This window comes from Lepisma saccharinum, chromosome 13 (genome assembly GCF_977018435.1).
Source record: "Lepisma saccharinum chromosome 13, izLepSacc3.1, whole genome shotgun sequence".
NCBI lineage: Eukaryota > Metazoa > Arthropoda > Insecta > Zygentoma > Lepismatidae > Lepisma > Lepisma saccharinum.
In genome coordinates, this window is record NC_139241.1 from 58,487,025 (window position 1) to 58,505,387 (window position 18,363).

The 18,363-nt window shown below is 38.3% G+C and overlaps 1 protein-coding gene across 2 annotated transcripts in view; it reads right to left on the minus strand.

Moving 5' to 3' along the window:
- The window catches only part of LOC145997322 (uncharacterized), a 57,439-nt gene that overhangs the window by 9,285 nt on the left and 29,791 nt on the right, over positions 1 to 18,363 (minus strand). For both annotated transcript variants that reach the window (XM_083134235.1, XM_083134236.1), the window contains exons 7-11: positions 18,054 to 18,198; positions 13,457 to 13,902; positions 11,815 to 12,022; positions 8,985 to 9,266; positions 3,362 to 3,559 (exon numbers count right to left, since the gene is read on the minus strand). In XM_083134235.1, coding sequence (XP_082990361.1) covers positions 3,362 to 3,559; positions 8,985 to 9,266; positions 11,815 to 12,022; positions 13,457 to 13,902; positions 18,054 to 18,198 — 1,279 coding nt within the window. The remainder of the gene's footprint in view (positions 1 to 3,361; positions 3,560 to 8,984; positions 9,267 to 11,814; positions 12,023 to 13,456; positions 13,903 to 18,053; positions 18,199 to 18,363) is intronic.

Here is an 18,363-nt window from a genome sequence, read left to right on the forward strand (position 1 = left end):
TACCGCCGAGTATGTAATTCTGGCCTCGCCACATCATGTAGGGATTTTCCACTCAGGATAGAGGCTTTTGTCCTTTTATCGAAAGGTAAGAACAAAGGTTAAGGAATCAGTATAAAACATCCTGCAAGATCAAACTCGCTCTCAGTTGGCATTTCGTCAAGTAAAGTGAGTGCGGGATCGTGGTAGTTCGAGGCAGAAATAACCTAAGGTGCATGACACCTCACTACGTTGCACCTCGAACCAAGGACAATACATGGATTAACAACATCTCAGTCAGATCTAGGTAAGTGTGGAGAGAATTCAGCATTATAAAATGAAACCTCTCACATTGCATAATTAGTTACATCCCTTGTGACTCTAAGATTCCCTAGTTATAAATTGAGTCACACTTCAATATACAAAGGTCGTCGCAGAGAAGGTGAGACAGATTTTTTCCTGGCTTGGCAACACTGCCTATGGTTTCGGCACTAGTCGCGTCATGTAGGATGACTCATTCTGTTTCCGTAGAAAGTTGTCACATGTTGCGAAACCATGTTAGCGAGCAGCTGTGTTGATTTACGTGGAACGTGTTTCGTTTACCCCTCCTGGTTTTTGTGTATAACATTGCTTTTCGCGATGAGTATTCAAGATGAATAGCGACATGCCATAAAATTTTGTTGGCATTTAGGGAAAAGTGCTGCGGAAACATATGCAATGTTTCAACAGACATATGCCGATCAAGACAGACTGAGTAAAGCCACAGTATTACCAAGGAGTCATTGACTATGCGCCATCACGTACCAAAAAAAGAGGCCGCATTTGAAGAACTCCTTCATACTGCACCACGATAACGCACGCCCGCATACCGCGCGGGCTCAAAAATAGAAATTTTCCTGCATCCGGCATACAGCCTGGAGCTTGCACCCTGCGACTTTTGGCTATTTCCACTTTTAAAGGCTGCTTTACATGGTCGTTATTTCATGGCGAACAAAGAAGTGATCACCGCAGCGCAAGTTTTCTTCAGTTCGCTACCTGACGACGAATTTTCAAAGACATTCATCAGGAGTGTATGGACGCTTGCTTAGCTGTCAATGGTGCCTATTTTGAAACAGATGTACGTCTACTCGATATGGCTGATTCTGAATAAAAAAATTGTGGTTTGTAATTTTGTTGTTTCATTTTAATAATTCTTGGAGAGGTCCATGTACATGCTTGCCTTTTAACTGCTACGCAGTCCCGACTTTTTGACCTATTGCGCTTATTTTGGTCTCAATCAGCAGCTAATGAACCAAATTTTCACCCTAGTACATTTGCTAGCCAATGGAGGTTGCTGTTTTACTATACAGGAATTAGTCTCACCTTCTCTGCGACAGCCTTTGTATATTAACAATATAAAGGGTCTGTGCCATTCGAATGTATCCAAAAATTCTAATTCAATTCAATTAAACAGTATATACAAATATATTTATATGTATATTTAAAATATTTAATTTAAGGTGCAGAGTTTACAATTGCCATTTCACATACTCAGACTCGAAATACATCTACAAACAGAAGTCACAAAATGTTAGGGAATTAAAAAAACTGTTAATTGTACAAGAATTTCAAACTGAAATTTACCTAATCAACTTCAAGATATATTATCTGGCAATAAATTTCCATCTGCCAGATAGATTGTTTTGCAAAGAACACTAACAAAGTAAATGGAATCAGAGAATTCTGTTTTATTTTACATGCAGCTTTCACTTTTTTTTCATTCCTCAATAAAAAAAAAAGCTGTGAAAAAGGTGCCTCAGTGCATTAATAAATATGTATACATTTAATGGGATTTGGATTAATAAAAGTAGCAATTTTTCACATTGACGGAGAAAAATTCATGCAGAATTCCTGGAGACAATAATTCATGTATAATTACTGGAATTCAAGGAATTCCCAGTGAGTAGCCGGCCTGATAAAGCATCCTACTAGCTAGTATGATTTAAATAAGCATCCTCTTCACCTACTGCATTGTCTCCATGTTGTTCCATACAAACATTCCTCCCCCTATCCTTGAACTCAACCAAGCACTCCACCAGCTAGGAATTTCCACTTCATGCAGTGACATCATAGGTTCAGAAGGAGGGAGGGAGGGAAGAGGAGGGGATAGAGGGGGAGGGAGGGAGGGAGAGAGAGAGAGAGAGAGAGAGAGAGAGAGAGAGAGAGAGAGAGAGAGAGAGAGAGAGAGAGAGAGAGAGAGAGAGAGAGCATTATCTCACGTGGATTGCACTGTGGTATGAAGGAATGAAGATGATGTGATCAGCACCAGCCACCTTTAAGCCTCTCCCCAGCTTGCTCTCAAATACCCATTTATTGGAGGCTGAGTGAATCCCAGAGCCACTCCATTGTTGGAAAACTTCCCACCTGACGTCATCCACCTTGAGAATCAAACTTAGGCATCCTGCTTAGCAGTCAGACAACATACACACTGGGCCACAGCAGCTCTGGGTGAAGTCGTGCCTAACTATTCCATAGCACCAGGGGTAGAGGAATTTTGTGTACATACACACACTTATTCACATCTGTTCATAGTGAACCATCAGAAATAAATTCAATGGTAAGCATAAAGTTAACCTGGCAGGATGCGTGCTCTCTGCTAGGATGTAAGGACATGCAGTGGGTAAGAAATACCAAGAAGAAAAATTGCTTCTTTAGACCTAATTTTAATTGTTTTAAAGCACGTAAATACAAATACCTTCAATGATTAACCTAATTCAATTAGGTTTGAACATTTTTATTTCATTACACAAATAAAGTTGAGAAAAAATACGGTAAGACAAGTGTGCTCTCTGCCATAACGTACGGATGCACGCTGGGTAAAATATACCCACAAGAAAAATTTCTTCTTAATTCAAAATTTTAATTGTCTTAAAGCATGTAAACAGCAATATCTTCATTTATTAGTTTAATTTTATTAATTTTGTACATATGCATAAAATCACACAATTGATAAAAACGAGAAAATGAAATACCAAACTGAAATGAATGAGCGCACGTTAGGTGAAATTTACCCAGACAATATTTCTACAGCCCTGCGAGCAGAACAAACGAACTAACTAACAGCCTATTCAAGGTCTCGATATTCGGAAGGGTTCACTGGAAAGGTACGGAGAAGGCTGGCCTCAGACTCTCATCAGAAGTAATCAAAAATTATATTACAAAATCTACTGGGTAATTTTTACCCATAGGCATGTCCTTACTGGTTAAAAACAAAACAGGATTGCCCTATTTAGAAAAAGTAAATTATTAATTTTATAAAGCAATGATTATTGTGTTTGTAAAATGATAGTTACGCACAAAAAAGTTCTTTAAAATAAATAAAACAAAATGTATGTAAGATCTAAACCTTATCAGACTCCACGTTCTGCAGCTGCATCTTAAAACTCGAGCACTGATTCTGCATCTTGTTGAGCTCTTCACGATACTGCGATTCTTCCTTTTTACTTTTCTCCAACTCATACTGAAGCCTCTTGGTTTCTTCTGATTTTTCATTTACCATTTCATCACATTCATGCTTGTAGTTCTCCAAAACTCCAACCATTTCCTAAAGAAGAAAGACAATTGTCAGCACTGTATTTGGAGTATGAGAAATTTTCAAACAACAGCAATAAGCATTTTCACAACAATTTTTATAGTAGATGGGGAAGGGAGGGGAGGGAGAAGCCATGGAAGGGTTAAAATGTGGTTAAAATAGTTAAAATAGAAGACTATTTTAACCATGTCTCTCTTTTAGCTACCATTTTGAATGACTTTTAATTACAGCGATCTCTGGCATGTAAACACATGGATCAGAGGTATCATGAAGGAACTCTGTATAATATCTGTGCACTGTGAAAATGTACCAAAAGATAAACAACTATTCAACAAAGTGATAGATGTTCATGGAAAGGAATGAAAGTGAGTCCAGTTTATATTTACAAGGGAGAGACAATTGAAAACCTTAATTTGCTTTTGTTTCTTATCTAGTAGATTTCTGCATTTAGGGTTGCAAACGTTTGCTGCATTTTACCACAGACCTATTGCTGATCTACATGTGAGTTAGTGTCTGTATTATACCTCATGAAGAATAAGTTTTTGAGGTCCGTGTGCAGTCACTTATGAGCCACCGCGAAGGCCTTTCCACCCACCTGCCTGCAAACTGAGGCCATTTTCAAACTTTCTCCTCCATTAGTAAACTTGCTGGTGTGGTAAGCACGCACAGAGATATTGAATTTTCATTTCCCCGAGAAATTTTTGTAAGTTTTAGGCTGTGGGGGCAAGAAACCACTCCTCTTTACTGGTGGAAGTGTGCAGAGGAGGTGCCATCTTTAAAATGACAAAAAATGTGTTTTGAAGCTCACATGATTAGTGTTGCAGCTTTGAGGTCGTTTTGTAAATAACAGTTTGTGACGTTCCTTTTGGGTGATCACCATCGGATTACGTCACCGTAATTGCCCAATCCCCTTATGCAGTAGAGTTATGGGATTCTCTTTTACATAATTGCTGCACTGAGCATTCTCAGGACGTGCAATTACAAAAATTACTAACATATTACTGCTTTATAACATTTATTAAAGCTATATCACTTTCATCGGTCACCGCAAAACTAATACCACTATACTTACTTATGAAATCACAACACAATAAGTGGCGGACTTTTGTGTATAACTGTATCTTTTAAAATATTACATAACACTGCTCACGACTCGAACAACGTTCAATCTCCAGACAACATCCTGGCAATGATTTAACAAAGGATTAGACAGTTCCAGTTTTTCTCCTACCAAAAATGGCTTTGTTACCGTTAATGCATGTTATCAACATACAGCCAAAATTTATAAATTTAACATTGACACAAACAACAATATTACATTTTGAAAATTTTGTGCGTTTACTCACTAAATATATTCACAGTATAAAAAGTATAAAAAACGTACATGAGTATAATAGTCATAACACTCCTTGCAGATGACGTTTCGCGAAGCTATGCTTCGCTTCTTCAGGTATTTCTTTTCAGTATATAAAATACTTCGTCATATATGTAAAAATAAATCCAGGATTAGGTAAAAAAAAGGGTATTGGGATATAGAATTTAAAATTACATGACGTTAAAGGAGCCATGTAGGCTAAAAGATAATTCTAAAAGAACGGTGTACCCATGCTACCATACAGAATGACTGACTACTGTAGCGTACAAGTGCTACATCCCTTCCAATGTGAACTCTACAGATTCCGAAGCAGCACGAGTACTTCCGGCATGACAAGGAATTTAACAGACTCTTCACTGTTTTTTCCCCATCGTTTAAACATTTTTATCCATGCCTCATCCAAGTTATCGTCATCCCTATTTGGTTTTTCCCCCCTATCAATACAAATATTTGTAGCCTCATGAACGTTCCTATCAGGTTGTTTATGAACTCTTTTTATCACTTCCTTTTTTCTAACCTTATGATTTAATTCTAAAACATGCTCGCAAAGCCCGGTCTTCGGTGATTGTTCCTTTATATCCTTGTCATGCTCATCCCAGCAAGTTCCCATGCTTCTTCCAGTTTGTCCAATATATGCTTTATTACAAGAGCAAGTTATCTTATACACGCCCTTCTCATCTCTGACTTCTTTTCACCCCTTTCCATCCTTTTTGTATTCAGTAAAGTATTCCTCTATATTTCGGGGAGCTCTCATTCCCCCTTTTAACCTGAAGTCTTTTAGAATCTTATCAAATTTTTCGGACACCCCTTTTACATACGGGATGCCGACGAATTTGTATTCTATTTCTCCTACTTCGTTATTCTTACTTATCCCATTCTTTCCACCTTCCTTATTCAAGACTTTAAGTGCCCGCCCCCCTCTTTATTCTCCTCATTTCCTCTGCTTTATAACCATTTCTTAACCCCACCTTCATTATCCAATTTTCTTCTTTCTCTCTTTTCTCCCTACAATTACAGAGCCTCCCGGCCCGAATGTAGAAGTTCATGTATAGATTATTCTTAATTCTGTTTGCGTGTTCAGAATCTTGGTGAATATATCTGTCCCCTGCTAACTTCTTGTGGTAAATCCCAGTCCGAAACCTGCCATTAACCCGTTCAATCCTCATGTCCAAATAGTTAATTACTACTTCATTTTCTATCTCACAAGTGAATTTTATTCTATCGTCTTCTTCTCCCAGGATTTCGAAAATACAATCTAATATTTATTTTTTCCCGATAACCAAGATGTCATCTACATGTCTACAAAAATATTTAATATCATTGTTAACCTAACTCAACGAATTCTTCTCAATGAAATGTAGGAATATGCTGGAAACTATTCCCGACACAGGGTTGCCCATAGCAAGTCCTTCGTTCTGTCTATAAATTTTTCCATTAACACAGAAATAATTATACCCGGATACTATATGGAACCACTGTACGAACTCCCAGGCCGTCACAACATCCATTCCCTTAACCATAACCCACCTCTGAAGACAATCCGTGGCTTTATCTCGAGGGACGCTAGGATACAAATTAATGACATCAAAACTACGGATTTCATCCTCCTCGTTTATATTTATCCCCTCTAATCCTTTCTTCACTTCCCAAGAGTTCTCAACACTGTATTCGGTCTTCCCCGCAACCTCCCTTAACCTCTTAACTAATGTTTTCGCCAGTTTATATCCCGGGTGAGAATACATGGGTATAATCGGTCTCATCGGGATCCCTTCCTTATGGTTTTTCGGAATACTGAAAGCGATAGGAATTTCACCCCTCTTACAGTCTTCAATAAGTATCTTCTTTTCCGACCTCGAAAGTGTCAAACTAGTTTCAATCCCCTTTCTAACTACATTTCTTATTTTACTTATTGGGTTTCGTTCTATTACTTCAAAATCATCATTGCAGAAACATTTTTTCAGTTTCTCCCCATACCGTAAGTATTCTTCTCCATTATTACCAATTTATTTTCCTTATCGGATCTTATATGGAATAAATCATGTTTGTCGACCCACACCCTCACTTGTTTAAGTTTTTTACCTAGGATTCGGTGTCGTTCCTCCCTATGACTTCCCACCTCCCCCTACCCCTTTCCTTTCTAAATTCTTTCCTAATCCTTTCCTCAAGGAAGTCGTGCATTTTATGCCTAACTTCATTTTTCTCATCCTTATCTGACAAAATGCCTATGGCACGTTCGGTGGCTATAACAAATTCTTCCTTCTCTATTTTATTCTGCCTATAGCAAATTTATGCCCCTTATCAGTACTTTCAACGAGTTCACGAGTCAGCTCGTATTGTGTCAAGTTCAAAACATTATATGTCTTATTCTCGTTCATCCCTTCTTTCGTGCTATTTATTCCCATATTCCCTGTTTTACCTTTCTTCTCGCTATTCTTAACTAACCTATTGAACTTGTTCACCACAGTTATTCGGTTTTGGATCTTCGCTGCTTCTACATATTTACTGTGCCTTTCCTCAACCCTGTTCCAAGTCACGCCGTCAAGTTCCCCGCTAAGTTGGAAATATAGTTCTAAACATTCCTTATTTAACCGTTCAGTTTCGGCATATGCCTCACGAACACATTCACACATTTCCCCAGCATCCTAATCTGAATATCGCGTATTTGTTCAATTCCCCTTTGACGTAATGGTCGGTATCCCCCTTTTAAAAATTGTGGTACTATGTGGTACATCATACAAAAAGGATGTAAAGGGGCGAAAAGAGGTCAGAGATGAGAAGGGCGTGTATAGGATAGCTTGCTCTTGTAGTAAAGCATATATTAGACAAACCGGAAGAAGCATGGGAACTCGCTGGGATGAGCATGACAAGGATATAAAGGAACAAACACCAAAGACCGGGCTTTGCGAGCATGTTTTAGAATTAAATCATAAAATTAGAAAAAGGGAAGTGATAAGAGTTCCTAAAAAAACTGATAGGAACATTCACGAGACAGTAAATATTTGTGTTGATAGGGGAAAAAACCAAATAGGGATGACGGCAACTTGGATGAGGCATGGATAAAAATGTTTAAACGATGGGAAAAATACAGTGAAGAGTGTTAAATTCCTTGTCACGTCGGAAGTGACTCGCGCTGCTTCGGAATCTGTGGAGTTCACATTGGAAGGGATGTAGCACTTGTACGCTACAGTAGTCAGTCATTCTGTATGGTAGTATGGGTACACCGTTCTTTTAGAATTATCTTTTAGCCTACATGGCTCCTTTAACGTCATGTAATTTTAAATTCTATATCCCAATACCCTTTTTTACCTAATCCTGGATTTATTTTTACATATATGACGAAGTATTTTATATACTGAAAAGAAATACCTGAAGAAGCGAAGCGTAGCTTCACGAAGCATCGTCTGCAAAGAGTGTTATGACTATTATACTCACTCACGTAAGTTTTATACTTATTATACTGTGAACAATATTAAAACAAAACAAATAAATCAAACAGATTTCTGTGAAATTAACAAAGAAATAAACATATTTGTGTTACAAATAAACAAGGCGTATCAAGTTGATACCCCACGTAAGTTTGAGCTGTATACAGTTTGTCCTACAATTTGTATTGGACTTTTAAGGTTCTCATTTGACTTTCCTAGTACATAGTGGACTAATGTCTAAACTTGTCAATAGCACCTAGGAATTTTCAATTCGATTCCAATTTTGTGATTGGTAAAATAATAATAATAATGACAACCACAAAAGGTGAAATATAATATTCTATGACTGAAGGGTAAGATATGAAATATTACTGTGCCCCCACTGAGAAAAAATCTCGTGGGTGTCCTTGACTATATGACAACGTAAAGTACCTTTTGTGTAGTACCAGTAATATGTTAGTTTGAGAGGAAAATAAAGTAACTTCAAATTGTTCATGGAACCAAATAGGAATTTACGGCAAAATTCTACTAATAGGACAAGAGTGGTTTCTAAGAAATAAACTTCTTCAATATCATGCACAGTTAGTTTTACTTATGTATTAAAAATTATTATGAGCACAATTAAAAACGATCATACCTTAACACGAGAATCACATTGCATTGTGATGGCATCCTTCTCCTTCTCAAACCGTTTGAGGAAGTCGTTTTTTTCTTTAGTTGATTTTTCAATTTCCTTCTCCAACTGCTTCTTATCACCATTCATTTTCTCGATGAGGTCATTCAGCCGCTCGATTTCGTCTTCCTTGTCTTGGAGAGTATGGCTCAATTCATTACTCTCGGTTCTCACTTCATCCAGCTGATAGCTCAACTTTTCTCCTTTCTTTGACTCAGAATTTATATTCCTCTTAAGAGCCTTAATCTGCAACATACAAGGTAAATATAATAAAATTGTTGGTTTCTAAAAGTCATGGAAATAAGTCTGCAAATGGCTAAAATAGGTCTTGACTTGACTTGAAACCAAAACCAATGCCTACACCCAAATTGTTAGATTTCCCTTGATGTTCAAAACTTAATATTGTAACAATTTAAAGATTTTGTATGGATTGCTTGGATTGTGGAGTTGTTTTCTTAAATTACGGTTGTTACAAGTATGTCCCCATTCCTAGTTTCATATTTTTGGCCTTAGGGGGCATTTTTTTTCTTCTATAAGTCCAGTTTATGTAAGGATAGGCTAGTTGGGACTGGTTCTGTAGTTTAAGGTGGGATCCGAACTAATACGTGCCTCCACCAGGTATCGTACCTAGCACCCCCTTGATTACAAGGCATATTACCACTATGCTTTTGGGGAAAGGGTAAAGGTAAAGGTAAAGTTCCCCATGGTGCATACAGCACTGTGCCATGAAGGTAGATTTAGGTAATGTGGAATAGGGCCCTGCACATTCTTGATCTCGGCCATTTTGTAGTTGATGTGATCAACACCATGCTACGGCCACCTTTACTCCCTTACCCCAGGTTTGCCCTCAGGTACCCATTTATTTGAGGCTGGGTGAGCCCCAGAACCGCTTTACATGGGAAGAAGGCAGGGAAAATTCCAATTTTAGATCACCCACCCTGGGAATCAAACCCAGGTCTTACACATGGCAGTCAGACGCTCTACCAACTAGATCACTGTCAATGTTAATATAATAAAATTGTTGGTTTCTAAAAGTCATTGAAAATAAGTCTGCAAATGACTATGATAGGTCTGATTTAATATCTATGCTATTAAAATTTGACCGAGATTGAAAATTTAACATTGTAACAATTAAAACTTCTTGAATGGATTGCTTGGAGTTCCTATTCTTAAATTATGGCCCTTACAAAGGAACTCCCCACCCCACCCCATACTTTAATATTTTTAGCCTTGGGGAGGGGGAGGGTTTTTTAAAAAAATTTTTGTTTTAAGTCTAGTTCATATAGAGATAAGCTAATTGGGACGGGACCACAGTTTAAAGTAAATTCTGAACTAATATGTGCCTCCACCAGGTATCGAACCTTGGACCCCTTTATTACAAGGCAATGGCATTACCACTATGCCATCACTGGGTTTTTCCCCCCTCAACGATGTGAGCTGACAAGCTTGTTCTTGGGTCTAAATTTGTAATATGTAAATCACAGGAATATATAATTTGTTTGTGTTCAAAAGATTATGTAGGACAAACATATGGAAAATGGCAATAAAATGGCACAAACATAATTAGATATTACAAATGTAGACCCAAGAATAGGTTTGTCAGCTCACATCATTGAGGAGAAACAGGATTTTTTTAAAAAAAAAGTTTTTAAAAAGAGTAAAGGAAGACACAGATTTATGGGAGGATCCATTCATTGTGGAAGAACACTGGAAGAAATTAAATACTGAGAATGGCAATAGAGATTCGCTATGGAGTTCCCTTTTTCGCAAGTGGGGTACATAACTACCTTTAAAAATTAATTCTCCAAAAGAGATCAAGAATATTTGTACAAAGAAGGAGGACTTTGAATTGTCTGATGGTATTAGGGATCTATAATTACAATTTAGCAACTAATTCATTTAAAAAATAATAACAATAAACTGCTTGTTTCACATTGAATTGTCATGTTCAAACAATGTACTAATATTCATTCTTACTTTTTAGACTTTTAACCACTGTGTTAATTTTAAAATTCCATTTTGGATGCTGAATCTGCCTCCATCTTTAGGCTAGCGTGTAGTCTGTTAAATCATATGGTGTCTATAAATGGTTGCCCTGGAGGATTATTCTCGGTGCCCAAGGCTCCACCTTGTCTGTCGGTCACAAGGACCTCTATGTACATTAAGTTGCCAGGGAGGATTATCAGTGGCCCAGGCTCCACTTCGTCAGGTGGCCACGTCAAGACCTATTTTGTATGTAGGTTGCCAGGGAGCATTATGTTGCGGTGGCCCAGGCACCACCTTGTCAAAGGATTGATGCTGTAGGATATCAACCCCAAAACAGTGTTTATATACTACATAGAGTATGAAGTTAACACTTGGGGAAAAAAACATCCATTCAAAAAAGCCGGCATTTTAGCAACTACTGCTTGTGTCGTTATGAATTTCATGTCAAAAGTTGTATTTTTAATTTAGATATGTGTCTCTTGTTATAGTAGAGATATAAATGAAAGGTGTAGAACAAGAAAAATGCAGTCAAGTAATGTATTTTAATTTATTTGAAACACTTTGGGGAAAAAAGCACAACCAAAAAAGCTGCGGAAAGAAAATGGAGTTCTTTTTTTCCAAAAAAAGCAGTTTTTCCCCCCACCACTTCCAACTCTATAGGCTACACATGCAAATAATTATTGTTGTTGAAATGGGCAAATTATATGAATTCACAACCATTTCAACACGGAGTAGGATCACATTTTTGTGGAATGCCCCAATAGCGAAACATCAGTAATGAGTCCCGTTCATCCACAGTCTATCTTACCTCCTTCTCAAGTTCCTTTATACGCTTGTTGTACTCCTTCACCAGGTCCTGAGCATCACAGGCCTGTTTCCTCAGGCTCTGGCCTTCTTCCTTATGCTCCTTCAGTTCTGATTCCAAAGTGGCCGTCTCTTGCTTTTCCTTATCCAGCAGCCTCTGGACTTCCTTTGCCTGTTCATCCAGGTTCTTCTTGAGTGACTTCATTTGCTCTCTACAAGAAAGGAATGAATGATTTAAAATTTTTCAGTTCATGGGTACATATGACCATTGTGCACTCTTCAAAATGTAAAAGGAAAAATCATTTATCTAAAAAACTTAATAATAATAATAATAATAATAATAATAATAATAATAATAATAACCAGTGGCATAACAGTCCGTGAGGGTCAAGGCCTACCTACTGACTACCGGCCTCACTCCCACCAGAAGTGAGAGATCATCCAAGTAATTACGGGGTGACATGTGGTCAGTACGACGAACCTCCAGTCATCGTTGTAGGTTTCTATGACCGAGTCACGCCACTCATTAGTAGCTCCCCAATTTGCTCTCAATGGTGGATGGCCACTGGTCACGTACGCTGTCCGAAATCTCAGGAGAAAAGTTGATATGCTTCCTCCAGGAGATTGAACCTGCATGCATCCCATAGCCGGAACCCAAAGCTTGCGCCTTAGACCACACAGCCATGGTGCAGGACATCTAAAACCCTTAACTTGAAAGTTAAAAAAGGGATGTAAAGAGGCCCTTGAAAAGTGAAAAGTTGTAAATGGACCTGAACAGGATACACACAATACATTAAAAAGGCAATGATGAGACCCACTCTTCTCTAAAAGATGAAAACAATTGTTATAACACAGTCATAAATTCCCAACATTGATGTAAAATAGTTGGGAAGATTAAAACTTTGTCTGAGGAAAGTAAAATTGGCACATTCGATAAGAGTATGCCAAACACCTAAAATAACATTACATATGACACATTGCAGGATTCAACCCTTACAGCAAATGACCATGGGTAAGATGGTATGAGGAATTACATACACCAATGGTGGGCAGGAACATGATTGGGTATCCCATACCCTCTGTACCACCTCGAGAGTGCAATATATTTTGCATCTTTATGAAGATTTTGTTGTTTATGAACATTTTCAGTTGTTTTTAGCTTGCGGAAGTGTGTTATTGTGAAGTAAAGTACAACAGTTACCTTACTGTGAAGCAGAACAGCCCAAAGGCTTCATGCAAGTGAATATAGCACCTAACACAACATTCCACAACAGCAGTTATAATTGTACATAATTAGGTTAAGGTTGTTAGGTTTCGGACTGATTGTTATTTTCGATGTTATTTTGCTATTTTAGTGTGCAAACAAACTGTTTTACTAATAAAAAATGGCAGAAATACTCCAAAATGGCAGGTTTTTACCTACGCAGGTCATACTTTGCGTTCAAATATCTCTGTTATTTGTGTTTCCTGCACGCTGGAATCAATTTTATATTACGTGAAACATCTAAATCTGTCGATTAAAAAGAAATCAACATAATTCTCGAGGGGGTACAGCCCCAACTGGTCATTTTATTGAAGTGAAGAATGATCAAAGTTAGGTAGGATCTTGCAACTTTTTGAAACACTCTATACTAGAGTGTACTTACCTTTCTTGTTTAAGCTCTGCAGTGAGTGCAGCGATCTCATCGGCCTTCTGTTGCTGAAGAACCTTAGCTTCCTCCAACTTCTCGTTCAACAAATGAAGGGAGGTTTCCATGCTTTTCAGCTGCTCGTTGCTTTCAAACTTCTCATTCTGGTATTTAACTATTTCCTCATTCTTCCCCTTAATACATTCCTCTAAGTTAATGATGCTTTGACGCAGAGCATTCTTTTCATTCAAAATCTGGTCCATTTCTGTCGATTTGCAGAGGTACTCACTTTCCATAGTTTTAACTGTGGTCAGTAACTTCTCATTTTCCTCGCTGGCCTTCGACAGAGTGTTCTTCAGTTCATGTAACTCTTCTTCAGCTTTCAACAATTCTGAGAGTTGATTTTCCAAACTCTCCTTGTTATTTTGAGCATTTTGTAATGAAAGTTCCAATTCATGGAATTTCTGCAAAAGAAAGAGAAAAAGCGATTTTAAATACACAAAATAAAACAATATCGCAAGTGCCTTCACAGCAGTTTCAGATAGATTTTCTCTAGGGTAGGGCTGATACCGATGACAATGTAATGGTATCAGAAAGTATCGGTTGAATTTTATTTACCGATACTTTTCCGGCATTTTGGTCTTTTGAGGAATTTGCAAAAATGCCACTTGGAGTCTAACTATCCTGGAAATTATACAAATTCGAAGTTTTCATTTATTTTCCACTAATATGAGGGTTATTTTTTAAGTAAGGTCTGTTATGCGAAAAAACAAAAAAAAAAAGAATATATTTTTCCACATAATTTCCTTGCCGGTTTAATCATTTTTCATAACGAACTAAGAGTTTTTGGATGCCCTCCTCATAGAACTCTGCAGTTACTCACGATCCTTTTAACTTCTTCATCTTCAACGCTTGCTGCCCAGGAAGGTCTTCACATAGCGGAAGAGGTCGTAGTCACTAGGTGCAAGGTCAGGATTGTATGGCGGATGGTCAACACATCATTGCCAGTCGAAGTGAAAGCAAAATAGACACTTTCAAAGTATAAGATAATCACAACTGTGTTTTGGGACAGGCAGGCTGTTTTGTTAGTGGACTTCTTGCCGCAAGGAACAACAATTAACTCAGCTTCCTACTGTGAGACCCTAAGAAAACTTCGTCGAGCAATCCACAACAAACGGTGTAGAATGCTGTCAGCCGGTGTCGTACTGATTCATGACAATGCAATGCCACATGCTGCAGCTCAAACTCAAGATCTGTTCGAATCTTTTGGCTGCAAGGTATTCGATCATCCGCCATACAGCCCAGACCTTGTGCCTAGCGACTACCACCTCTTCCTGGGCGGCAAGCGTTTAGACACTGATGAAGAAGTGAAAACGACCATGAGTAACTGGCTATCATTAAAGGCGGCAGAGTTCTTTGAGGAGGGTATCCAAAAACTCGCAGTTAGTTACGATAAATGTTTAAACTGGCAATGAAATTATGTAGAAAAATAGAGAAGTGTATGTAAATTCAGAAAATAAATGGTTATTTGAAAAACAATTACTTACTTGGTTTTTATTGCAAACGGACCTTACTTAAAAAATAACCCTCGTATATGCGGCAAAAACTGTACCTTGTGATTAATTAAGAGGTATTTTAATATTTTGATGTAAATTCTGAAAAAGTTATGCTTGTAATTGAAGTGGAACATTTACACACTAATATTAATCAATATTTTCAACAACTTTTAATTATTACAATTTTCATTGTAATCGGTGAAAATCGGCACCAGTATGAGTATTGGTTCGAAGTGGTATTGACTCTGCCCATAATTTTGTCCTCTCCCTGTAAGTACAATATTATGCTGTTTAAATAATCTTTCAGAATTTATGTCTGGTTCAAACTACTGGTGTTTTAGGAAACTGACTTTGCCTTTGAACAATGCAACCACAGGATAATTCATAAAGAACTTTACACTTTCAGAATGGTATGGCCATTTAATGAATTGCAATGCAGTAACGTACTACACATGAACATACAGGTAAACTGTTGAAGGTTATTTCTATACATCTCATTCAATTCAGCAAAAAAGATGTGGCCCAAAGGAAATTTCAGACATGCTTCTTGAAGCTTGAACCAACCATCCACGGTCTGAGAACATGATTTATTAAAGATTGATTTTGTTTATTTTACTTCGCTTTTCGGCTGATTTTGGCTAATTACAAATATTGGGGATGAATGATGATGAGATGGGGCAATCACACACACACATGGAAGAGACAGCGCAAGCACCACAGACGATTATGTAAGTCCAAATGCCAGAGCCTCTTTAGTCTGCAACAATGCAGTCCAGGGTGTACTACATAGAGTCTGCAACAATGAAATGATTGACTGAATTACGTTATATTACATCATTTTCCTGCCCCTTTTGTACAATGCTGTAATAACTGCCAAGAAATTACCATGAAATGAGACAGTTTTTTCCTTTCTCTTCATGCATAGAATATTACTGCATTGCAATTCATTAAAGGGCCATGGTGTTATGAAAGTGTAAATAACATTTCGAATTACCCTGTATATATTGTGTTTTTCATCACACAATTCACATTAACGTGTAATATACGAGGGTGGTTCAATAATTATTGTCCCTGACATATAAGCAGTATTATTTTTCCACAAAGTCCCCCTTCACAGTAATGCACTTCTTCCACCTATGCTGTAAAGCCACTATGCCAGCTTCAAAGAATGTCTGTGGCTGAGCCGTGAGCCATTCTTCTTCAGCGTCCATAACAGCAGCATTTGAGGGAAAATGCGTCCCCTTGAGGTGCTCCTTAAACTTCGGGAACAAATGAAAGTCACTAGGGGTGAGGTCGGGTGAGTAGGGAGGGTGTTCCAACACATGGAAACCAGCAGCATGGATTGCGGCACCAGTAACATGGATTCTGTGTGCTGGAGCATTATCGTGGTGAAACAGCACTTTTTCCCGCAACATCCCACGCCGTTTCTCCTTGATTGCTTCGCATAACTTAGGGATTAGGGCTGCATAATAGTCCCCAGTAACAGTGTGTCCCACCAGGTAGTCAATAAGGAGCACACCCTTCGCATCCAAAAAAAATTGTGGCCATAACCTTGCGTGCTGATGCTTGCACCCTGAATTTGCGGGGGGGAGGTGAATTGCTGTGCCGCCACTCCATACTCTGTCGTTTGGACTCGGGATCATAGTGGTGGAGCCATGTCTCATCCACTGTCACAAATCTATCACAGAACTGCTTCAGGTCTGCCTCCATCAGCTCCAAACCAGCCCTTGAACATTGCACTCTGTCTTTCTGTTGTTCACGGGATAACATTTTGGGCACCCATCGCGCTGACACCTTTCTGAATCCCAAGTGTTCATGCACAATGGTTTCCACTGGGCCTACAGAGATGTGCATGATGTCTGCTAACTGTTGCACCGTGATTCTTCTGTCAGCTATAATCATGTCATGCACAGCATCAATGTTTTCTGGGGTGGATGCTGTTGTTGGAGGACCAGCACCAGGGGCCTGTTGACAGCTTTCCCTGCCGCAAAGGAAATCGCGGCACCAGTTTTTTACCACCTGGTAGGTAGGAGCCCCATCACCCAACACACTGACCATGTCCTCATGAATCTCCTTTGGGCTTATCCCCTTTTTCTGGAGGTACTTGATGACAGCTCGTTGTTCGGTTTTCTCCATTTTTCAAACTAAGTGCCACCTCTCACAAATAAAACGAGAAAAACAAATTTACTATAGCACCTACGGTTCTGAAATTTTGCATATAGGCATCTAAGACATTAGGCTACAATATCCCCATCATTCATTGCAATTCATATACTTTAAGTATGCCGGGGACAATAATTATTGAATCGCCCTCGTACAGTGTTATTTTTTGGATCCAAAACAACAAGTCTGTGTTTCCCAAATAATATCAGTATATCGTAAAGTTGTCGATAATTTTACTGATCTGATATTTCTATAAATAGCCTGTAATATAGTGATGAATTCTGAACTCTTGTTAACATTCTTATGAATATAAATGTGTATCTTGGTTTTGTAAAGTAAAAGTCTAAATACACAGTTTATTTTTCCAAAGATAAACTGCACTGCCATCATCTACGGCTCAATCAAGATGAGAAGAACCACGGAAAAAAATTGCGAACTGAAGTGGTAGTCATTTGTTTCCACCCCTTCCATCCCCTTTGCTTGTGCCTGAGTGCTTCCCTCCCTTCCTTCAGTGTCAAAAACTAAAACAACATTAAATATTACTCTGTGTATGATTTTTACCTTCATTATGAGACATGATAACCACTTTGAACTGACAAAAGGTGGTGGCAACGTGTTGAAGAATGTTGCACATTTCTGGCAACGTAAGGGCAGGATTACATGCTCCCTCTGCTTGCCTGCAGTTGAAAATTCGATGAAAGTGACAGAGGGGTATCCTTATCTTGGTTAAGCTGTAGCTTCAAATAGTTTAATGAACCATTTATGCTCTTTATGGAACATTATATCATATATCAGTTATCAATTTCAGTAAATTTTATATTGCTACTTTATCAGTGCTATTCAATATTTCACATCAGTCCCTCCCTAATTGATAATAAAGTTACAATAAAATTTACCTTGCTCAATGTGGAGATCTCATCTTCAGAGGATTGTATTTGGCTCTTCAAAGCTTCGTTCTCCATCAGAACTTCATGCTTGGATTTTTCCACTGTGCTCAGATTGCACTGGAGCTCATTTATACCCTCTTTTAGTTCTTGTACTCTGTAAGGAAGAACATGTGCATTCTCAAATAGAGACTGAAAGTACTTATTCTAAACTGCATTTGGTCCAAGCTGTTACGTTCCCCATGCTGGCAATTGCAGGACAGTTCCTGTGTCAATCGGAAATTAGGAAAATGTCTGCTAGGCAGTAAGGAGTGAATAGAAG